At 47.8% G+C, this 22,501-nt stretch overlaps 9 protein-coding genes across 9 annotated transcripts; 4 read left to right on the top strand and 5 right to left on the bottom strand.

Annotated features, from left to right (window-relative positions):
• Positions 1–57: 57 nt before the first annotated feature.
• Positions 58–3,014, bottom strand: I203_101805 (uncharacterized protein; the record flags this gene model as incomplete). The annotated part of the gene is made up of 14 exons (XM_065516958.1): positions 58–321; positions 373–454; positions 526–825; positions 897–1,009; positions 1,058–1,102; positions 1,159–1,205; positions 1,251–1,380; positions 1,452–1,534; positions 1,587–1,965; positions 2,007–2,170; positions 2,213–2,274; positions 2,344–2,593; positions 2,638–2,751; positions 2,795–3,014. The coding sequence occupies 14 exons, from the start codon at positions 3,012–3,014 to the stop codon at positions 58–60; spliced, it is 2,253 nt and encodes a 750-aa protein (XP_065373776.1).
• Positions 3,015–3,916: 902 nt separating this feature from the next.
• I203_101806 (uncharacterized protein) lies at positions 3,917–4,571 on the bottom strand (the record flags this gene model as incomplete). Its single annotated transcript, XM_019150621.1, has 3 exons — positions 3,917–4,055; positions 4,136–4,427; positions 4,490–4,571. The coding sequence occupies 3 exons, from the start codon at positions 4,569–4,571 to the stop codon at positions 3,917–3,919; spliced, it is 513 nt and encodes a 170-aa protein (XP_019000214.1).
• An 882-nt stretch (positions 4,572–5,453) lies between these two features.
• I203_101807 (uncharacterized protein) lies at positions 5,454–6,781 on the top strand (the record flags this gene model as incomplete). Its single annotated transcript, XM_019150622.2, has 7 exons — positions 5,454–5,710; positions 5,770–6,228; positions 6,302–6,307; positions 6,356–6,408; positions 6,458–6,520; positions 6,574–6,601; positions 6,658–6,781. 7 exons carry the CDS (start codon positions 5,454–5,456, stop codon positions 6,779–6,781), a joined length of 990 nt encoding a protein of 329 aa, XP_019000215.2.
• A 1,188-nt stretch (positions 6,782–7,969) lies between these two features.
• On the bottom strand, positions 7,970–9,716 carry I203_101808 (uncharacterized protein; the record flags this gene model as incomplete). The annotated part of the gene is made up of 4 exons (XM_019150623.1): positions 7,970–8,572; positions 8,633–8,890; positions 8,954–9,238; positions 9,294–9,716. The coding sequence occupies 4 exons, from the start codon at positions 9,714–9,716 to the stop codon at positions 7,970–7,972; spliced, it is 1,569 nt and encodes a 522-aa protein (XP_019000216.1).
• A 1,258-nt stretch (positions 9,717–10,974) lies between these two features.
• Positions 10,975–13,198, bottom strand: I203_101809 (uncharacterized protein; the record flags this gene model as incomplete). Its single annotated transcript, XM_065516959.1, has 12 exons — positions 10,975–11,140; positions 11,200–11,338; positions 11,392–11,520; positions 11,581–11,724; positions 11,800–11,901; positions 11,972–12,156; positions 12,229–12,295; positions 12,351–12,512; positions 12,564–12,761; positions 12,819–12,873; positions 12,925–12,991; positions 13,053–13,198. The coding sequence occupies 12 exons, from the start codon at positions 13,196–13,198 to the stop codon at positions 10,975–10,977; spliced, it is 1,560 nt and encodes a 519-aa protein (XP_065373777.1).
• A 616-nt stretch (positions 13,199–13,814) lies between these two features.
• Positions 13,815–15,098, top strand: I203_101810 (uncharacterized protein; the record flags this gene model as incomplete). The annotated part of the gene is made up of 4 exons (XM_019150625.1): positions 13,815–13,975; positions 14,038–14,212; positions 14,269–14,572; positions 14,632–15,098. 4 exons carry the CDS (start codon positions 13,815–13,817, stop codon positions 15,096–15,098), a joined length of 1,107 nt encoding a protein of 368 aa, XP_019000218.1.
• A 573-nt stretch (positions 15,099–15,671) lies between these two features.
• On the bottom strand, positions 15,672–17,460 carry I203_101811 (uncharacterized protein; the record flags this gene model as incomplete). The annotated part of the gene is made up of 8 exons (XM_019150626.1): positions 15,672–15,821; positions 15,873–15,965; positions 16,019–16,228; positions 16,290–16,537; positions 16,599–17,115; positions 17,183–17,277; positions 17,339–17,383; positions 17,433–17,460. The coding sequence occupies 8 exons, from the start codon at positions 17,458–17,460 to the stop codon at positions 15,672–15,674; spliced, it is 1,386 nt and encodes a 461-aa protein (XP_019000219.1).
• Positions 17,461–18,443: 983 nt separating this feature from the next.
• On the top strand, positions 18,444–20,372 carry I203_101812 (uncharacterized protein; the record flags this gene model as incomplete). Its single annotated transcript, XM_065516960.1, has 6 exons — positions 18,444–18,992; positions 19,050–19,301; positions 19,356–19,513; positions 19,569–19,800; positions 19,862–20,043; positions 20,102–20,372. 6 exons carry the CDS (start codon positions 18,444–18,446, stop codon positions 20,370–20,372), a joined length of 1,644 nt encoding a protein of 547 aa, XP_065373778.1.
• Positions 20,373–21,102: 730 nt separating this feature from the next.
• Positions 21,103–22,501, top strand: I203_101813 (uncharacterized protein; the record flags this gene model as incomplete). The annotated part of the gene is made up of 2 exons (XM_065516961.1): positions 21,103–21,283; positions 21,372–22,501. 2 exons carry the CDS (start codon positions 21,103–21,105, stop codon positions 22,499–22,501), a joined length of 1,311 nt encoding a protein of 436 aa, XP_065373779.1.

Here is a 22,501-nt window from a genome sequence, read left to right on the forward strand (position 1 = left end):
CTATTGCTTGCGTATTTCCGACTTGGCCAACGGGTTTGTAAGATGCGTCCATACTGCTTAATCAGCATGTGACAATTTGCGGATGCAACTCACCTGACCAAATAGTTGTCGCAATGCCGCATCATCCATTTCGGGAGCGAAGTTCGTGACAAACAGGGTTGAACGCCATAACATGGAAACCGAGATCACCGCATCATCAATCTTTCTGCGGTCCTTCTGTAGTGCATGGGGTACCGCCTCCACATCTGTGAACTCCACCAGAGCAGCATCGAACATGCTCTCATCGTCCGTAAGAATTGTTGTTTCTCGGATATCTCCGCACTATTTAAATCAGCTTCATGGTCCAGAGAAGTTGGAGCTGCTACGACTCACGTCCGAGAAAAGGGAATTGATGCGATCACGCGTAGTCCCTTTTGGTAATCCACTCAGTAGGATGGTGGTGTGTTCGCGATCACTGTTTGAACAAAGTCACCGGCATCAGCGCATTATGTAATTGGTATAACATCTCTTCGAAAGGGCGCATACCGTTTTTGATGCCCTTCAGGCTCTTTAGCGGTATCAGCTGCATTCGTGGCTTCTACTGCCACGGTAGATTGCAAGATTGGTTGGACAGTTGCCACGGCGTCATCGGTCGACATGATATATTGTTGGGTTTCCAATGCAGCCTTCTCCCTACGCTTCGACAACTTTTCTTGTTCTCTCTCTATCTTTGTTCTCGCATCAAGTAGGGAGTCCAGTGTCCCATGCACATGTTCGAACTGTATCAGAGCATCGTATACTGCCTCCGGCCAATCGAGATCTGAGCGTTGGATGGCTTTGAAAAAGCTTGAACGAGCGAGGTCGAGCTGCCCACGTCGACTACTTGATCAGCTTGATCAACGACATTAAGCGCTTACCTTAGGATATCGGTATGTAGTAGAACCATTTGATACGAAGAGGATCGGGCTTTACTCGGCTTTTCTATTACCGCTAAAGCTTGTTCGATATATGCAGGAGCGCGGTGTTCGGCCTGTATTTATGGTTAGCAGTATGACGAAACCCATGCTTGATCACGTACCCAGGACAGTAAAAATTTCTCCAGCTTGAGGGTTGTATCACCGCTCTTGTTGACTAACAGGTCAGTAGAGTACCTCGCATATTCTTCTCACCTTGAGTGACCAGGTCCATTCCTCTAAGTACCGTTGATAGAACAGGATGTGATGAGGCTAAGACAGGCATATCAGCGGGGTCGCTCAGCTTGTCTAACTCACATTCGATATCTTCTGGTGATGCCAGTCGATTTTCGTAGGCTGCTTTACCAACGAATACAGTTACCAGATCCGAGGTTCGACCTTCAGGCACAGTCAATAGGCCAAGAGCAAGAGATTTCTCGAATATACACTCAATGGCAGCAGAGTCCGAACCGTTTTTTTCCTGTATTATCAGCTCTTGTCTCTCGTGCCAAAACTTACCTCGCTCAGTAGTGCGTTGATCCAAGTGTCACCATTTTGGGGACAGGCCCTGGTGGCCCGTATCCAAAGTCGACCAGCCGAGTCTTTGGGAAGTGTTTCAGCCTATCTGTCAGCTGTGTTTCTCCTCCCTAGAACTCACCGCCCATCCTCCGTATTTGGCCCAGATTGCGGCTTCGGCATCTTTGTAAGCCCTAATAGCCTGGCCAGCAACCTGGATCTGCTGATATATGGCAGCCATCTCGTCGGAACCTTCCTCATCTCGCTTCTTCCTTCCTTGCCCTTTACACTGATGCCTATAGTGCCTCAGCGATTCTTCAGCAGCATCTAGTGCCGCTTGGGACTGCCCGCTAGCGAGAGAGTATCGTGATACCGCTCGCTCATAAACACTTTGAGTGAGCTCATGATCGGGCTGGGGTCCTTTCCCACGAGCATTGTTCCTTGCCCGTGGGTCAGATTCCCAGGAAGCGTACTCCAGCAGGACTGCTATCTGGGCATTCAACTCGGTGGTATGTGCCTGTGAGAGGTCAGCTATGCGTCTGCTGTATACGAACTCACCAGTTGCTCCTCAAAATCACTTCTTGTCTTGCCATATCGCTTCTCACTCAGCTTCATCTTGGCGGCTCGACTACTTTCGGTTGATTCTACCATTCGGACCTCATACTCCTCTGGACAATACTGAGAGCAAAAGTTGGAATAGGCACTCGTGGTTTGATCGATATCTACCTCATCTCAGCTTATTTCCGTCCGAGTGCGAAACTTACTGGTATGAGGTATCTTCACACGATCCGCGAACATGGTGTGTATTACCTCCATTTGCGTCTGCCTGAGAGTCGCATAGGAATCAGCACATCGAATCGAGATAATGTTATCGTGTCCGAGCGGATGCGCTTACTTGATCGATGCGTTTTGCAACAACCCTAATTCCCATTGTAACCATATTTGCCATATTTCTTCGCTTTGATCCAAGAGCCCTTCCCCTCTCTGGTACAATGCCTTAATCATGTTTCTAGTGGTATCCTCACTGAGGAACTCGGTGACATCTGAATCGACCATGGTCGTTGTGCTGTTGGCAACGTCTTCCGGTCCTCCGGCATGAAAGCAGGATAGTACAAATTGTATGTGACGAGTCAAGACAGCAGCGGCTACCGCACATTAGCATGGGTGATCTGACGGTCCCAGCACTCACAGATATAATCCTGTTCGGCCTGATCGTATTTTTCCAAGATCTCCACGAATGCATCTAAGGATAGCGGTTGCTGACAGGAAGGTATTTTGAGATCGAAATACGATAGCCATGTCGCTGTGCAGAGATCAGCAAACTTGGTAAAACGCAACAAACTCACCTTCGTCAAGCATAACCAGGGAGGAAAGCCTGTCATAGGCATCGAGGATCTCAGCCGTCATGCTAAGACGGAACATGAGTTGTATCTGTCTACGTATCAATGGGACATTGTCGGGATGATCTCCCAATTCGACGAGCACCTGACTGAGGTCCGTCAAAGCAATTTCTGTTACTTCGTCAGACGCGCCAGACGACTGGAGTTCTGGCGTTGCCTCTGCCATGTTGACCGTGATGCTATGATGCTATGATTCAGAGATATGGCTGTATGATCGAGGACCGAAGGCAGATGTCGCTTGAGATAGATCCATTAGATGACAGCATGTTGCACGTTGTGCGTATCATGTGATGTCACGTGACTCGTGGGTTGATGCGTATATATTCGTGTGAGTGGGGGCGGGATGTATATGATATATGTGTACTCAAAGACTTGGTTCGACAGCATGCATGCAGATATATGTATATGCCTTTTATTCTCGTGAATCGCTCTAAAGTCAGGCTCAGACAACGATGGTAGACACATAGACCCATAGACACTCAGACACTTAGACAATACGATCAACCGTGCTCTGCCCTAGCAGTTCCAAGCTTGATTGCCTGCAGCTTTGTTATGAATCGCAGAACACCCGTTTTCTGCCTCAAAACAAACAAAGCTGACACGATATAATAACACTCCAGCTATACTTGATGAATCAATCTTTCCAAGGCCTTGTAGGTGATGATTTCAATATACGATGCATACAGGACCTGTATGAGAGACCGTTAAATTCATGGCTCATCCTGGTAAGAACGATGACTGGCCGTTCTTCAGACTCGCAGCTCGGGAAGGTGCCCAGGTCGAACCAGCAAGACCAAGCATGTAGGCCAAGTCCCAATCTCCACCGCGGTCTACATTCTAGAGCAACAACAGGCCTTGCAAGTCCACTGCTGGATATGTCAATGAAGAGACGACAGCTGGATCGCCTTCGCGATTGATAGGAGCTTCTGGAACCGTACTATTTGTCACAAGACGCAGATTTAATTTTACTCGCCGCAGTCTTACCTTGATAATCCTGCAACGGTACATAAGTCTCTGCAAACCTTTGCCAGATAGGTGGAGTTCTTTGTCTCGCTGTGATCCATTCGCTCAAGCAGGTCTATAGTGGTGCGAATAGTGGGTCAATACGGCACGACCTCTCAGACAACGGTCGACCGAAGAAGGTAGCTCAGGATCTGGAGGTAGAAGCTGAATACGGATCAGGTAGACTGCCGCTTGTGCCAATGACCTGGTGACATACTTTTGCAGCCAGTCAGCCCTGTCTTCAACGATTCAGGGCGATATACAGCAGGAGACGAGTCGGCTTACATCAATAACATAACACTGCGACGAGTCACCTGCACCATTCCCAGACCCGAAACAACTCTGGCCCCTATCATTGCATCCGCAGAGCTGACACACGCTTGGAAACCGGCTCCACCTAGCATGACAATCGCACCAATCATGATTGATCGTTTTCGACCAAGTTTTTCTCCGACAAAAGCGGTAATGATGGAACCTAAACAACATCCGATATCGTAAATCGCAACGATGGTACCGAGAAGCGAGGATGATGGGTGATAGAAAGTGGTTTGAAAGGGTGCTTCGTTGATGATACCACCTGGTTGAAGAAACGCTGGTCAGCAACGCGATTGAATCGAAAATGTAATCTATTGTACTGACCCATAACACCATTGTCAAAGCCGATGAGCATGAAGCCAAGCGCTGTAAGAAGCGTGACTAGATAGAGTAATGTTCCTGCCATGTTATAAGTGGACTAGCGAATGTGTTAGCAATTGATGATCACCGACGTGGACCCCAGATGGCCCCATATGGAGAAAGTATATATATATTGAAACCTTCCTAGGGCATGAGGTAGACTTCAACGAGGAGGCAGCGGATCCAGTAGGCGTTTGGCAATCCGATGACCAGCCGGAATTCCTAGTGTTAGCAGCATCATGCGCAAAATTCAACAAACAGTCATTCGACAGTGGAACGCGACTTCCACCGAAAATAGAGAGGCGTCAATCATCGTTTAGTAGGCTTCTCTTCTTTCTTGATTCTGGTGTTCTATAATTACGCTCCTATTTAACCGGGGTTTGAGATCGCAGGGATTGCCAAAGCCGTAAAATGGAAGTCGTATGTCTGGAAGTAGATCTCCTTACGTTTGCATCTCAGGAATTAGTGTGGCAGATCTCGCTGCGATCGAAGAAATCAAAATCATCGGCGGTTGGGGTCGGCTGGCGGTGGGGAGCATCCTAAACGAGATTAATCTTGAAATAGATCAACGGGACGTTCGGAAGATGTTCTGGTGTAGTTTATAGGACCACTGCGTTTGTCCTGATTTGTGGCCAAGTCATATTCGTACTTCTGTCCCCAGAACAGTCATCTGTGGGGCTCAAGAGAAAACTCTGTTGACAAGACAACTTTCCATAATAGTCACATCATCCACAAATCACGATGAAAACCCAAAATCAGGAGGATTCCGCAAGCTGCTTGATGAGCCAAACGCATGTCCAGTCCCCGCCCGCTTGTGCTGACTTCAGGCAGACGATTGATCCACTGGAGCACCTGTGCTTGTCCACGCCCTTCCACCGTAATGCCCTCTCTATATCATTCCTTTCATCTCTCTCGTCAAAGGACAAGAATGCTCCATCGTCCGCGAAAAGCTTCGTCGCCCACGATGCAAGCTTTTATCGTTGTTGTCCTCTGGTCCAAGGTCCGCTGCCTAGTCAAAGATGAGACTGGTAACAGCTTCGCTCACGAAGCCGGAGTGTGGGTCCAACCATTGAACGAGGTCTGGTTCACGTCCAACTTGTTCTCGCAAGGGTTGACATCACAAACAGAAGGTCTTGCAAGGATGCGCGTAGATATCAGTGCAGTCAACGTCAGTACCGGGGGGGGGTGCGAAAACTTCACATATCTCAAGTCCGAGCGGGCAACGGTGCTTGCCCTTACGTCAGATTTGTCCTGTTCTGCGATCAAGGTGGAGATATTGAGCAATCCTCGAAGCTGATTCTCGTCGACCCTGAAAATCCCCACAGGGCACAGAATCTGATCAACAACTTCTATGGACGTCAATTCAACGCACTAAACGATGTGATCGTCCTCCCACCTCCACATGGGCGACATGCAGAGTTTGTCCAAAGTAGCGATGACATCGAGTCTCGTCAAGAACTCCCCAAAGGTTCCACCATCTGGTTCTCTACATATGGATTTGAGCAATCATTCAGACCAGCTCCTCAGCTACCTTCACAAGTACACGCTTTGGACCCTCACACAGGTCGCATCAAAGTTGTGGCCGACCGTTTTGACCATCCAAACGGAATAGCTTTCAGTCCCGATGGCTCAATATGCTATATCACGGATACAAGTCATATTCACGGGACGATTAAACTGGACCCCCATCTGCAGAGTACCATGTCAGTCATCAGTCACATATAGCATCTTCTTAGGCCTCGACCTTCTAACCGCTGAATCAATTCCCTGAATTAGATACGCGTTCGACGTCGTCTGGCTAGGAGACGTATAATCTGCTGGAGGACCCAGCCAGCAGAATAGACGAGTCTTGCCTTTTGCAGATACGGGAGTACCCGATGGGAGTAAGTTTCGTTAAATGACTTGCTGTTCGTGTGCTAACAAAAAGTCTAGTCAAATGTGACGTGATAAGGAATGTTTACGCCGGATGCAGAGATGGCATACACGTATGGAATGGTATCTTAGTTGAGCTGTGTGGAAGATCATCAGCTTACCTTATTTCAAAACAGATTCGTACGGTACACTGATAGGAAGAATGTGAGTCTAAAGTGTGGCCGTGATCAGCATCTAGCTGAAGTCATTCTTCTTCACAGAGTACTGAGAGCTGCAGATAGCAACCTGGGACTTGGCTGTGCCAACTTCTGCTTCATACCGGGAGGGAAGTTGGTCTGTTTCTCCGAAAATAGAGTTTATCTAGTTGAAGGTTTGAAAGTATAAGGAGCTTCGCTTGAATCAAGTCGGAGTGACATCCTTTGGGCTGGTCGTAAAGTTGTATTTAGACGACCACCGCTGAGTGCCATGGTACATGAGCTTTGCTTCGTTCATTTCCATGGTTACATACGTTGCTCAAAAGATAGTCAGATCCGCTGGCTGACGTCAGTATTCAACCGTTCTTCTCTGCTGGCTGACCGTGAAAAAGCATAATGAGTTTGCATATGTGAACAGAACTAAGGGTAAATAGTCTGAAAGGATACCTATCCTCGAGCAATGAAAAGCTTGCCCAACGGTCTGCACATCTTTCAGCGATTCTCCTAAACAAACACATGTAGGATTTGGCACTTACAGAATCTCTAAAACCACTTAACCCCTCATGAGTATTACTCGGTCAGGCTTGGTCATCATCAATTCCGAATTGATGTGTGAAAAGCCTTTGGTAGCAGACCGTGGACTTGCATGATTACAAGATATGACTCAACTCACCACGAGGGAAGAGTCAATTCTCAATATCCATAGATGAGACCCTCGAGTCAGACCGAGACCCCGTTCATGCAGATCTGACTCCAGTTCCCACGTCGCATGCAAAGTCTGGTCCCGCTCTGAGTATTTCATTTTCACAACGACGATGCTGAGGAGCATCTTTATTTTTGGAGTATATTTTTGCCGAGATATATTTCCACAACATACGCATCGATCGATGGCAGCATCCTGAGAGCTGCCTGCATCGAATGACCCAAAAAGCATCCATTTTGGTGCGTGTGACCACTCACAGTACGGGATCAACGATACGCTTCGTTTTGACCATATATCTGAGCTTGGCGATTCCTATTCACGTACTCTGTTCTGTAGTCTTTTGCTGATCGGAAATCCTGTTCAAAGTTCAGAACATTTACTCATAAACGTTATTTTGATGAGAATTCCGGGTCCAAAATCTCACCATCCCAATGTAAGTTTCATCGGATCGAAGATCACAGCTCTTTGCTCTTCGCCTAGTTCTTGCCTCGGGGACCAAGGATGTAGGTAAGGGTATAAAAATATATGAAAGCTACATTGCCAGTCAACAGGCGTCATGTATACAACATGCTACACAACTGGACCTCGCAGGTCTTGTACAAATTCTAGACAGAGTATGACTCCCGGTGGTTTTGTGCTTTACAGATAAATCAATCAGAGAGGTATCATTCGATTTTACCAAGTAGAGCAGTCGACACCCAAAGTCTTCAGGAATGACGCAGGGGAGGAGGGTTCGAGGAGCGAAGTAGGAAAGGACGAGCATGTTCCCAGCTGGGTTCCCTCCCCGCAGAACCCCCCGAGAATTTCGTGGAAGACTGGATCGATCGCGTTCGTTGTTACGTTGTTCGACGATGTGACAGGGGGAGAGTAGATTCTGTGCGTAGCCAGTTCAGATTCTGAATTGTAAAGGTCGATCAAGTTGCCAAACATGACTTGGTACAATTGCGATTCCGGCCATTTAGTCCCGAATTGAGCCAATAAGTCTCGACATTGACCGATTCTGTTCTCGAAATCTGACAGAGACGCAGCTTGATGACCGCTTCGCTTGCGGAATTCACTGAAGCATTTGACCAATGTGGCAGAGGAGGTGTAGATTTGGAAGAGATGAATCCACGTCATTGGAATTTCCTTTCGCGCAAAATAGTGCTGATAGAGTGCGATGCACTTTGTCGAGGCGTTCAGCAACTTGTCAACGTACTCTGAGGGTATCTCAGGTATGAGTGAGGACGGTCGGTGCAAGGCGAGTATCATTTGTTGATAACTGATATCATCGAGTAGCTGTGCGATGATATTATCAGATCTCTGAAGATGAGGGACGCAGATAAAGCCGGGACTTACCTGTCGATTGATTGTCGCATCAGAGATTGGAATGAAGGCAGCCTTGAGAGGACTCGAATTATACCATGCTTCAACCTGCTCGACAAATTCAGAAACCAACCGCTGCCGTTCTTCCAGCGGCCGACTATCTTTCACTGATACACCATAAAGAGACTCCTGGATATTTCCGTACAGCATGCGCAACCTCAGGCTGTGGTTCCGTATCGAGGTCCCCGAGACTGGCAACCCATTTCCGTAGAGGGATGACACTGAAGGTAACTGAAGGTGGGCTCAATTGTCAGATGCTTCCAGTTCATGATAATGAAGCACAACTTTACTCACATCGACATCCACGTCGGAATCCCGGATGGAGGGCGGCTGATTCAGAACAAAGGTTGCGAGCCTGTCCAGATTGTACACTGCCCAAAAGATATTCTTCCTCTTCTCGTTCTGCCTCCAATCGATTTCGTTGGGATCCAAGAAACCTTGCTTGTAGATGTCGTCCCGACGATGCAATCGAAGGGCCAACGCAGTTCTGGCAGCCATCCCTGCAAGCTGCCACAGACCGATACCACCGGGTTCACGTATGGCAAACCTACACAGGAAGACAAGAGACTGTACTGCGACCTACAAAGATCAGATCAGACTTGTTTCTTGATTGCTGAGGTAAAAGGGGACTTACCAGATCCTGCCCCCGGATCACATGCCTGACCTCATTGACGGCCAGCTGTCGACATGTCTGGACGACCAGATCGTTCTCGTCTCCCATCATCATCTCTAAGTACATGACCGAGAACACTCTGAATCGACTCGCTGATAGTTCCTCAGCGATTAGACCGTTCTCTCCGTACACTTTATTTATATCATCCTCAATTTCCTCCTGATCGATGACGTGATGAGTTTGACAATGATAGTTCAAGTATCTGTGGGCTAGCGTGATAGCGGTCTCATAAGAGGGCAAGTGGGGATGATTCGAGGGGCAAGGAGGAGAATTCGTTGATTTGGGAAGGCTGTCGATGACGATCTCGTGGAGACTGATGGGCGAAGATGGGAGTGGATTGTTCGTCACCACTTGGGGTACGGTAATGAGCTGACCTGTAGGCATGGACTCAATATCCTTCAAAGATGTATTGCTTTGCTGCAAGAGGCTCTCAAGCCATTTGACCCGATCTTGTAACGGTTTTACCTGATTTTCAAGTTTGACGGTAGACTGTCTAAGTTCATTAATTTGACTGGGCAAGGGAAAATCAGTAAGTTCACGCTCCATCCAATCAGGAGGTCCTCGTACTCACGCAACCAGACGTCTGTCATAGTATCTCGCGTCCACCTCGCATGCGACATTAGCTCGCTCACATTCTGTACATCGAGGTTGCCGTCGATCACACTAAGCAGCAGGGAATAAGCGAGAGACTGAAGCTTGCTCACACTCTCTTCGGAACATACCTTTCTCTTTCTCGCAGCGCATCTTTTACATGCACGAAGATGTGCAGGATGATCATCGCCAGGAGGTGATCTTGAGTTCGGAGAGACGGATGACATCCTGGCGTGAAATTGCGCCAAGTGGCGAGGTGAGGACAGTGCGATCGATATGAAGAGGCAAGAGGGAGGTATGTTAAAGAGACGAGAACCGGATGGTCTGGGTTGCGGAAGAAATTGCCAATCTAGAGAAGAAATAGACAGTCGAGGAGCTGATTAGGACAGAGAGTGATAGCGGCTTTTGTAAGGAGAGTAAATGAAATGGGCAGACAGGCAAAAGAAGACGATGAAAAGCAAACTGAGCAGAGAGAGATAAGGGTGACAGGAGTCAGCATTGTTGCAAATGGAGATCCTGGTGTGGGGAGAAGGATGGGCAAACGATGATTACCCGACAGGGATATTTGTGATTTCCCTGAAAGCGGCATTCCACATTCCGTATCGTAGCAGCACTTCAACGGATATCGATCTATCATTCTGGAGTCATGTGGATGGTGACACAGAAGCTCTGATATGCTACCCTCATACTAACCATCGTAAGCATCTCAAGTGTGTGAACGGTGCAACAATTAGCCGTTATTGCAAATCATGTTGATGAATCTGCAGGTCTAGTGATAAGAACACCAGTCACGGAGACGAGCCATCCAAGTTGGCTACTCGAGTCAGGTCGTGCATGAGGTAAGAGGCTCTGACGACAATTTCAATGACGTTGCATGACTTAGTGAAAGTTTACAAGAGAGGTATTCAGAGTGTACAGCCCATATCACATTTCCTTAGCATCCAATCAATCACCCTCCGCTGGTCACACCGTTAAAATTTTTACGCAAAATAGCAAAGGCGAACCCGTCCCTGACCTTCGCCTCTGCATTGAAAGACGACTTGGATGACATTCACTTGGTGACTACACGCTCTAGTACAGACACTTGAGTTGGAAAATTTTTGTGTTTGTTGTCGGGAATTGCACCTTGTTCCTCATCGTTGGCGGCGAGTTGAGCAGTGTTGAGCTCGTCGAGATATTGTTGCTCCAATGCCAAACGAGCGCGATAGTTCCGAGGTCTAATGAGTTTAGTAAGAATGGATAGCTCATCGTGTCAACTTGGAAAGAGGCATCTCACCGAATAACCTTGACATCGTATGCTCGAAGCGCGCAAATGACGCAGACTACGGAACAGTAGAGACCGAGAGAGACAGCCCATCCGTGTTTGTAATGAGGAGCTTCCTTCGCAGGGTAGATCAAGGGATTCGACCAAGCGTCTGTTGCACCTTCAGCACATAGTCTATTCTTCGGTTATGAGACTACCACTTACTGATTGCGTAGTAAAATGAGATACAGACACCGATAGTTAAAGTCCTTTGCTCTGGCTCGGTGGGAAGCATGTCACTCATCCACGACCAAATGATCGGAGCACCAGTGTTGGTAGCATATAGAGCGAAGACTATGATGGAAGACCGTCAGATACTGTACATGCACAGATTTAGAGGATTTCAAGACCTACAGGCATAGTATTTGGCAGCGGTGGAAGTGTTCCACGTAGTGAGGATCGCAGCGGACGGAATGCCGATGCAAGCGATGGTAAGCAGACAAAGCCATCGAGTTCGGAAGTAATCAGAGCAGAAAGCGAAGAACCAGGTGGATAAGACTGAAAGAAAGCGAGAAAACAGGCACAGTCAGCGATAGATACCTCAGCTTGATTGGCTTCTGGGAGACAATTCACTCTGAATAGTGTATCCAATCATGGGTACAGCACTGATAGCTTCAGTGGACCAAACAGCAGTGCCATCGGCATGTTTCAGCGATTTCAAAAATAAGTTGAAGTCTAGGATGCAACAGACTCGTTAGATACACGTATACATTTGCGGGATCGATAAAAGTGAAGCGCTACTCACAACTGACAGCAGCGACAGCGATCAGAGATGCAGTGTATAGCCACATGAGAGCGGGAGTGATGATGCTGGTTGCGGCCTTTTTGGCAGTTCGGAAGTTGATAGCGTCTGGAGCTTCTCGTCTCCATCTGGTCAATCTATCCTCGGCGATACGCTTGTCATGGGCAGTGAACCAGAAAGCGAGTTTGCTGATAGAAACAATTTTAGCAATTGCAAAATTGTCTCAGCATCAACTCCCCAGCTTCGGATTGAGTACTCACTTGGGACGATCGGGGAAGTCGGGAATCATGAAGAAGCCAAAAGCGGCAATGACAACGGTCATGATACCTGTTACCCAGTTAGCGTCTTAACAAAGTGTCCTTTCGCCTCGGGACGAGCTCACCATTGATCAAAAAAGTCCATCTCCATCCTTCGAGACCGTGACTGCCGTTGAGGGACCTATAGATGGCAGCTTGAAGACCACCAGCAATCATAGAACCGATGGGTTGACAAGAGTGGTAGAAACCAATACGCTTAGCCATCTCAAGGGGAGTGTACCAGGTCACTACTGTTTATCAGCACTAACAGCGCTAAAGTCTAGGCAGGTCAGGCTTACTGAGCAAAGCGACAGCACCAGGATAGGCGGAAGACTCGGCAACGCCGATGAAAGTTCGAATGACGTAAACTTGCTTATAATTCTTCACACCAGCCAAACCCAAAGTCAGGGCACCCCAAACAATCTCAAGACACGATAGCCAGATGGCGGGTCTGAAGCGAGTGATCATTACTTGCGATGGAATAAGGAAAACACAGTCTACACAGTGCAGATATCAGCTGGATTCGGGCATTGATTGGGTCTCCAGAAACTGACATCCGACGTTGAAGTAGGTTGTGAAGTAGTTGAGCTGGTTACCGTAGAGGTTCAGCTGCAACGAATATTAGCATTGTAGTTGTCTGTGGGAGACCTATAGACTTGCCGATTCTTTCATGCCCGAAGTGTAAGCAAAGTTAATGTTCTGTTGATCGAGGTACTTGATAACTTGGCTATGGGACCCGAAAGCATCGTTCAGTATCTACCAGATGATTTGCGCCCGTCATGACTTACGAAATGCAGGTGAAGGTTAGAAGGCAGAGATCGAGTTTACGCAGGAAGCGCTTCTCTTCAGCGGACTTGACATGTCCATCGTGGCCCTGAGGGTCGAGCTGAACCGCACCAGTGCGGGGTTCATCGTTTTCGTTGTGGTTCGTCATGATGTGCGAGATTGTAAGCGACTGTTGAAGGACTGTGTTCGCTCAATGAAAAAGTTTGGGAGCCAGATTGATGCCATACAGGGGAGGCTATATGTATCAGTCAGTCAGTGCTATTCAGGCGGACGAATCTCGTCCTTATCAGCTGCCCAATGCAAGACAAAGATAGATAAGAGTCAAAGACGATGCGTTGTGATAGTAACCAGGGAATTTCGAAAGGAGGAAACACACGCGGATTTTTCCCGCGGGTGCATGCTATCCGCTCAGTTGAACTTGAAATTCCTTATCAGCCGACCCAATCACGGAAACGGTACCCGGTATCTTGATCTGACATATTTGAAGATAATCTTTTCCTCCAAGCATCAGCACAACCGGAATAGGGTCCGAGTAGAATTTGGCAGGAGGCGGATTTTTACCGCAGGCGGAATCTGTGCGGCCGACGAAGATATGATACTATCGATCGACAAGCACATTCTACATCTCCGAATCACCTAACCTCGACCCATAAGTCGAGAGACGTTTCGTGGACAATCTTTTATCTTTCTGTCCACTCTATTTTTTGCGATCGTCCCCTCCTTCACCAACAATACCACAAAATTCAAGCATTAGCATTAGCATAATGGTTAACATGCAGCCGGAAGAACAACGCCCAAAACTGCTGCTCTTGGGTACTTTTGATCAATTCATCCATTCGGCCATATTCGATCCGGTGGCCAAGACTCTGCACGCTGGACACACTAACAAATCGTCCATGAAGCCCACTTGGCTCACTCAACACCCGTAAGGCACCTGTTCCTCTGCTACTTCGCCCACCATACCTGAATCAGCTGATCCTCAACTAGTACGCATTCTGACATCGTCTACTCGAACGGCCACACAGAAGGCAAGGTCTTCTGCAATAGAATTGTGAATAAGTCAACGGGCGAACTGGAAGTCATCAGCCAGGTGGTGACCGGTGGTGAGGCTCCTACTCACATGACGGTGTTGCCCAATGGATCCGCCTTGGTCATTGCGCACGTGAGTAGCTCTTTTCGTCTGAGTTGCTGTCTGATGCTCAGCTCAGTGATGTTCAGTACCGGAGTGGAACCACGGGCTACCTTCCCTTGTCCTCCTCCGGCTCTTTCTCAGAAAGCGCAGAAGTCAAGCACTACCTCCCACCCCTGCTTCAGTATACACTCGAGCACAGTCGACAGGGTGCGCCCCACGCTCACCAAATTCTGAACGGACCCAGATTGGACGGTGAGGTATATGTCCCAGATCTTGGTTACAATCAAGTCCTCCGACTGAAATATAATCAAAACGAATGGGTCCCTTCTACTCCCTTCGAAGGTTTTCTTCCCGGTGACGGGCCAAGACACTCTGCCTTGCACCCGAACGGTAAGTCCTTCCATATTTCTCGGACTTTTCATAGAGGTGGCATTCTGACCAGTGTTCAGGCAAGTACTTGTACACTCTCTGTGAGATATCTTCGACCATCGTCATTCACTTGGTAGCCAAACCCGCCAGTCCGTTGGCCAGAGTTTCTATAGTCCCTGCCAAAATCGGGGATGGAGCCAAACCCATCGCAGCAGCTATCAACATTCTACCTTCTACGACTCCTGGTGGGCCCCATTTGCTGCTTGCCACGAATCGTGACCTAGGTCTTGATGAAGGCGATGCTATAGCTCTTTACCGACTCGAGGATGATGGGGAAGTTTCTTTGATTCGACATGAGAGCGGCGTCGGCAAGCATCTCAGAGGTATGGCAGTCGATCCAGATAATCATTGGATCTGTGTCGCTGGGAGACATGGTGGAGGGATTGTGATCTTCGAGAGAGTGGGAACCGATGGTCTTGATATCAAACAAGTCGCTCGACTTCCTGATGTGCAGCAAGTCATTGCCCCAATGTGGTTACGTATCTAGTTGTATGCTGTTGCACTTTCACCATCACTGCTAATATGATTTGGTGATTGTCAATGCATGGTGATGTAGATTTGCTCCGACCTTACAATGATGATCACCTTAGTGAGTCAAGGTTTGTACTGCGTTCGTAAAATGACATGCGTGTCTTGCTTTTTCTATGAAAGTCCCTGGTCATGGGGAGCCTCATGCTCATAATCATAAGCCCAGCTGTGTTCCAGGCCTCAGTGTGCCATCATTGCTGTCTCGACGGGTATGGCCAGAATGCTCGATGATAAACCGAGAGGTTCATATCTCATACAAAGAAGAGTGATGATGCAACCCAGCTGTTTGACCTGCAAGCCATTACACTTTTGCGCCAAGCAGCTTTCAACATACTTCGGGCAGCAATAGTGGCATCGGTCACACCATTTCAATTTGCCTTTGAGACGCATTAACTGAAAAGAATCAGCGTCTCCCATAATCGGTGGCAGCGTCGCCCAGCTTTATCATCGATCATTCAAGACTGTTTTACATTGTCACTTGGCGTAAGATGAAGATATGCCTCTTACCAGCCGTAGATGCATTTCAGAAGCATTACAATGATACAGAACCCTTCGCGATGTTTCTTGGTCCCTCAGGTCCTTCCTCTAGACCGTTCTTTCGAGGCGCATCCGCACGCCATCTCCAGAAGCCCCTCAATGGTGTCTTCGCGTTATCCTTGTTTTCGAAGATATCCGCAGCATGCTACAGATTGGCAATCAGCAGACATTGTAAATGTTCAGCACAAACACATACCTCTCCCAGAACTGGCAGGAATTTGGCACCATGACCACTACCCCCGGTGCACACGAACAAGGAATGATCGGCATACAATGGTACATAGTCAATCTAACGGGCAGGTCAGCAGCAGTAAATGCTTACAAGACTACAATAGCACTCACCACAAACTCATTGTCAAGAGAATCTGTGTACCAGCAGAACTTAGTAGAGTAGTACGGAACGTCCTTGAATTCGGGAAGGAAGATCGAAACAAATTCTCGAATGGCATCCAGAGCCACTGGGGGGGGCTTGAGTTCAGGTCCAGCCGGTGTAGACCATTGTCCATCCTGAGAGAACGCAACTTCGGCTGGTGCAGAACGGAAGTGAGTATACTAAGGATGCTCTCCATATCAGCAGCCATACTGTTTGACCTCGGTTGTTATCACCACCTACTTTCACTCCTCGGTAGCCAATTTTAATGATTCCTTCCTCGGTGCGCGGGAACACGTAGACGCTGCCAACATCTTTCCCGGCGGCATCTCGCTTCGCTTTCTTCCACGTAATGACTGGGAACTTCTCTGGCGAATACTTGTCCCATAATTCGGTTTGGCTAGGATCTATCTTGAACCTAGCAACACTACCGGCGGATGACTCGATGTGATATGCTAACTCGGGCACAAGGGAATGACTGAAAGAACCGGCTACAAAGAAAGGCCGCCGATCAGAAGGATGTTCTGACGCACCAAGACCCGAATAACTCACCGGCAATCACAGTCTTGTCCGCTAAATGTTCAATCCCATCTTTGGTTCTAAGACCAATGATTTTGCAACTGTTGTCCCCTACTTGAGCCTTGATCAAAGAATCGAAAGCTCCTTTCTCTCCTCCAAATACAAACTCCACTCCCATGTCGCGAGCCTGTTTATAAAAGTAGTGACATGCCGCGCTAGATCTCGTGAAACCTGCGGTCATATCAAGCACCTGTGCAAACTCCTTGGACGAATCATCTGGGATAGGGAATGATAGGAGTTTTCCATGCCAGCCCCGCTGTTGAGCCCGTTCTTCATCTTGCTTATCTCCCTTCACGAAGATTTTCTCTCTGAGACCGTCTTTCTCCATACCCGCGATTGTTTCAAGCTCCAACGCTCCTAACTCTTCGGTTGGCTGCACTCTTAGCATACCGGATGGCACGAAGAGATCATGTCCGAGCTTCTCCCACTCCTCCCTAGCTTCCATGGCCAGACGCTGGTAATGAATTTTCTTGCCGTATGACGCTCGGAACTACAAGAACATGCATCAACAATGAGCGGAAGTCTCATCGATGTTCTTCTGCACTTGATCGACTCACAATCTTGTTTTGATCGACTGAAGCAGCTTGGACTTCGAAATCGCGGTATTCATCAAGTCCGTAATCATTCTTATCGAATACAACGACGTCATAGCCTGAAGAAAAGCACTCCAGGGCTCAGACTTCTTCGATACAATCCATAACAGACTGACTCACCTCTTTGACGCAAGGAAACGGCCAACGATAGACCGAAGATTCCGGCTGCGAAAAATCAACGCTGGAACGCGACGTGCTCTCTTACTGTACTCACCGCCGGTCACATTTACTTTGCCAGGCATGATCAAGATGGATATCGAGTGGAGTCAATTGAATTGTGAATGATGAAAGGAGTTCGACGCGCTCTTTGTATATATAGAATCCAGCCAAATCGTTACTGCTCCCAATCATATCAGCTTATCGCGGCGCATAGTCCGTTTGTTAGCACTCATGGAATCGGAACTGGCGAGAGATGGCCGACTGTGGTAAAAATCCGAGAATGCTGAAGACCACTCAATTCTAACAAATTATGGACCGCATTCATCATACCAAGATTATGCTATATTGGTCTGCCAGATCCGCGCGGGCGATTTCCGCAAAGCACATAAAACCGCGATGCGGATGGCGCCCGCAAAATAGGCTTTACCAGTATGGACGCTCTTTTACCCTGACGCTACCACAGGATATCAAGATGCATACTTTGCTTGGCGTTTGATCGTCAGTTTCGATCAAATAGGTATGTAAACCGCCCGATTAAAGAAGAACGACAGAAAGTACCGTTAAATCCTCATTCATGTCGGATTTTCTTCCAATGTGAGCAGTCGTTTTCGATGTTGCTTACCCGGCCAGATCAGGGCTCTCCAAATACCATGGAAGCCTACGCTTGTTTGAGTTCCTTCCAAGTAATTTTTTTTCGGTAAAAAAAGAATGCCAAGACATCGTGAAGAAGAAGGTGGCTATTTATTTCGTATTTTCCCGTGAACCTAACGGAGTGGCATCAAACTTCTTCCACTGTAACTTCAGCCGTCCTCGCTTACCTGTATTCTCGACATGTGCGCTGTGGAGCAAGTCAGGATTCTTGATGTAGTACCATATTCATCTTGATGACAGCGAGAGGACCTTAAAGGTCAAGGAAGGCTCATTGCTGTCCACAAAATCAGAATTTTTCGAGAAAATTTGCCTCTAAAAGATATAAAAGGCAGCTTCGAGCTCGCCTTTCGACTTGTTCTTTCCATGAAACGTCAAGTCACATCCCAAAGGGACTTGCATACGCGATCCTCTCAGTATGTCGAACGTCGAGAAATTGTCGAAGGCCGACGGTCGCTTGGACCAAGACGACAGCTCGTACAAGGACCTCGATGTGGCACAGCATCCTTCGACTTTGTTGAACAACGAATCGCCGAACAATATCCAAGTGGTTCACGAGAACGTCGCCGATGATACTTCTGCTTTTTACAACAAGTACAAGGATACCGTTGGAGAGCTTACTCCCGAAGAGGAGAAGCGACTCACCAAGAAGAATTTCTGGCGCCTTATGGTTCAGACTTGGTGGATCGCTTTCCTCATCCATTTGGACAAATCCACCCTGTCTTCTGCCAGTACCATGGGTATCTTCGATGATATCGACATGACAAAGAATCAATACAACGATTTATTCGTAGTCTTCTATGCCGGTTATCTGATTGCTCTTTGGCCAGGATCGTATTTGTCTCAACGAATTGGTCACAAATACTTTATCACCGGATCTTTGGCCTTGTGGGCTCTCATTTTGGGGGTACACCCTGCGGCAAAAACTGGTCAACAGCTTATGGCTTTGCGTTTCTTACTTGGTATGGTGAGTAGTCTTCCTGTCTTCTCTTCGCTTGGGCATCAAGCTGATATTCGGCCACAGACCGAATCACAAATTGTTCCGTCCACAGCGATATTGCACCAAGCTTTCTTCGACTACAAACGAAGCCCTTGGATTCAGATGCTGTGGTGGGCATCAGGATCATTAGCCAATGTGTTATTGACCATGATCGCATACAAGCTTATCCTCGATGACAACGCCGGAACGTTACCTGGCGGCCTGTCTTCTTGGAAGTGGCTCCATTTTGTCTGTGTAATCCTCACCTTTTTAGTCTTTCTTCCCCTTCTGTACTGGGTAAGTTTGACTTTGAAGGGCAGGATTTCGTCCATTGACTGATACTTGTGGCAGCTTCCCAACTCACCTGTTGACGCCAAATGGCTCACCATCGAGGAAAAGGTTCACACCATTGCTATGATCAGAAAGACGCATTCTGGAGTGAGAAATTCTTCTTTCAGTTGGAATCAAGTGAAAGAATGCTTTACGGATATCAAAACCTGGCTGTTTATGTGAGTTTTCGTCATTTGGCTGGCAGCTGGATGGGCCGCTGACAGTCGCTTTTAGATTTCATATGTTCTTCAACGAGCTCCCCAATAACACTTCCCAACAGATCCCCCTTCTCATCGTTGGTTTTGGGTTCACCCCTGCCGAAAGTGCCCTGTTCAATATCGCAAAACCGATTTGGGGCTCCCTGTTGGTGATTGGCACAGCGGGACTGTTATTCTGGACCAATCTGGGCATGGGATATTCCTGTGCCATCTCTTATATCCCTTGCATCATCGGCGGTATCATCGAGGCAAGTCGAATGGGCTACTTCCGTTGTGCTTTGGCTGACCCTGTCATAAATACCTTTACAGCTTGCTGCACCACGGGACAACAAGATCGCGCTAGTCGTAGGAACCCAAATCTCCACCTTCAAGCCTTCTTATCTCTTGGCCCTTTCGTGGGCAGGGCTTGCCACTACGGGATATACCAAAAAAATGATCACCATGTCCACTTGTGTCGTAGCGGCTGCGGTGGCTAATATGATCGCTCCTGAGTGAGTCATTATACTGGTGACCCAGGCCGAACCTCGCTGATGTAGTATACATCGCCAGATTTTGGAAGGCGAAGTACAGGCCATATTATACCTTGCCATGGTCTTTCATGACGGCCTTCTGGATAATATCACCGACCATGTGCGTTATCATACGACTTTACCTCCAAAGGGAGAATAAACGTCGACAAGCGATTCTTGAAGAGAAAGGGGACTTCGAGGAGGATGCAGCGAAGATTAATATGGAGACTCTCAATGGAGTCGTACAAATCAACGACTGGGATCTTGATCTAACAGATCGACAGAACAAAAAGTTCATATATCCTCTTTAAGGCCCATCGTATCGGGGTCATCCATGACTTTATCACATTTCATCTCCCTTATAAAATACTCTCCATCGCCTTATATAACCACCACACCATCCTAGCTGTAGTCTGTCATTACTCATAGATCGATGCATGATCTCCCATATCCCGTGGGTAAGTTCCTGATGCTTGTGACTCTTTTGCGATATGAAGCCGGAATTCAGACTGTCAGAGATTGTCACGAGCTGTCCTACAGCTCTTCGAGGCACTTGTTCCACCTTCCTTAATGAAGCAATATTAATTCAGTCCAAATCCGGGATTGACGCATCGTAACTTCATCTTTGACCTTTGCATGCTCACCGGACATAACCAGGTCATATTTCGATTCCATGTCCCCTTTTCACGCGACTGTATTTGGCGGTAGTTTCGGGACGGGGCTGGTCCATGCCACCGGTCGTTGTTCAGGTGATTATCATGAATAAGATGTCAATACTGCCTGTCCATGATTCATGGCACTATCGCTGGGCTTAGGCTCAGGCTGAAAAGCCTTCATCTTCTTCGCTGAGTTGACACATCAACAGTTGCTCCTACATTACGAAGACCACCTAGCTGATTGGGCTCTTCATCGTGAAACGATCTCATTCGTACCTGGCGCTACCAACAATCGAATGACCATACTGTAACTTGTATAGAGCCCATCTTACGGGACTAGAGTCATACTCGCTCTCATACATACATCACTGCTCCCTCAGTCCAGATGCTCAAAGTCGTCGAACCTTCCTCTCGAGAGGTCAAAACTCTCAAAGCATTCTGGTCGTTTGCCCTTGACACTGACCCGAAATTCACCTCCTCAGCGCCATGGGAATCCACCCTGCCTGGTAATCTGGAGTGTCCCGTTCCTGCTTCGTACAACGATATCTCTCCCAACCATGCTCTACGTAATCACGTCGGAAAGGTATGGTATCAGCGCTGAGTTCGTACTCCCAAATCCTGGCGGTCAAAAAGTTTTTATCCGTCTGGATTCAGCAACTCATGAAGGAGAGGTCTATGTCAACGATAGACTTCTGGTCAAACATGTTGCGGGATACACTCCGCTTGAAGCTGATCTCACTTCGGCGGGAGTCAAAGCTGGAGAGGAAGTCAGAATCACAATTGGAGTGGATAATGTCTTGACCAGACATCCGATACCACCTGGAGAGCTCCAAAAGAACGAGCTGGGTAAAACTGTTCAGATTATCCGACACGATTTCTTCAATTATGCCGGGCTGGCTAGAAGCGTCCGGCTATACACTGTTCCGCTAGATGTCAGGGTCGGAGATATCAAGGTAGTCACAGATGTTGTAGAGAAGGGCGGGTCTGGGACAGTTAAATTTGATCTAAAGCTCGAAGGAGGTGATGGAACGGTCGCGGTGGACTTGGTTGACAAACATGGCAAGATCGTCACAACCTCAGATTCTTCTTCCGGTACACTGACGGTCCCCAACCCAAAACTTTGGGGGCCAGGTCAACCGTACCTTTACAACCTTTCCATCAAGGTTTTTGCTGCCGGTGCAGTCGTCGACGAGTACAGCCTTCCCGTCGGTATTCGCTCCATTAAGATCTCTGGCACACAATTCCTCATCAATCACAAATCCTTCTACTTTAAAGGTTTTGCTCGACACGAAGACTTGACGGTGCTCGGCAAAGGCCATGATGATGCTTGGATGGTTTACGATTACGAACTCATGCGATGGACAGGTGCCAATTCTGTTCGAACCTCTCACTACCCTTACGCCGAAGAAATCTATGATTACGCTGATCGACACGGATGGATCATCATCAATGAAGTTGCTGCGGTCGGTCTAAACCTGCATCTGGGCGGCTGGCTATATGGCAAAGATGAAAGGGGCACTTTCTCGGACGAATACTGCGATGCGACAACACAAGAAACTCATAAACAGGCCATCAGAGAGCTAATTGACAGAGACTATAATCACCCATCTGTTGTTATGTGGTCTATAAGTAACGAGCCTGCATCTCAAGAAAAAGGTGCGAGGGAATATTTCCAACCACTCGTCGAACTCACCAAGCAGCTTGATCCCCATCGACCCGTGACTTTCACGACATGGGCATGGCACTTCCCGATACCGATAGAATCGCTGACCTTTTCGACGTGA

This window comes from Kwoniella mangroviensis, assembly GCF_000507465.2.
Source record: "Kwoniella mangroviensis CBS 8507 chromosome 1 map unlocalized Ctg01, whole genome shotgun sequence".
NCBI classification, from domain to species: domain Eukaryota; kingdom Fungi; phylum Basidiomycota; class Tremellomycetes; order Tremellales; family Cryptococcaceae; genus Kwoniella; species Kwoniella mangrovensis.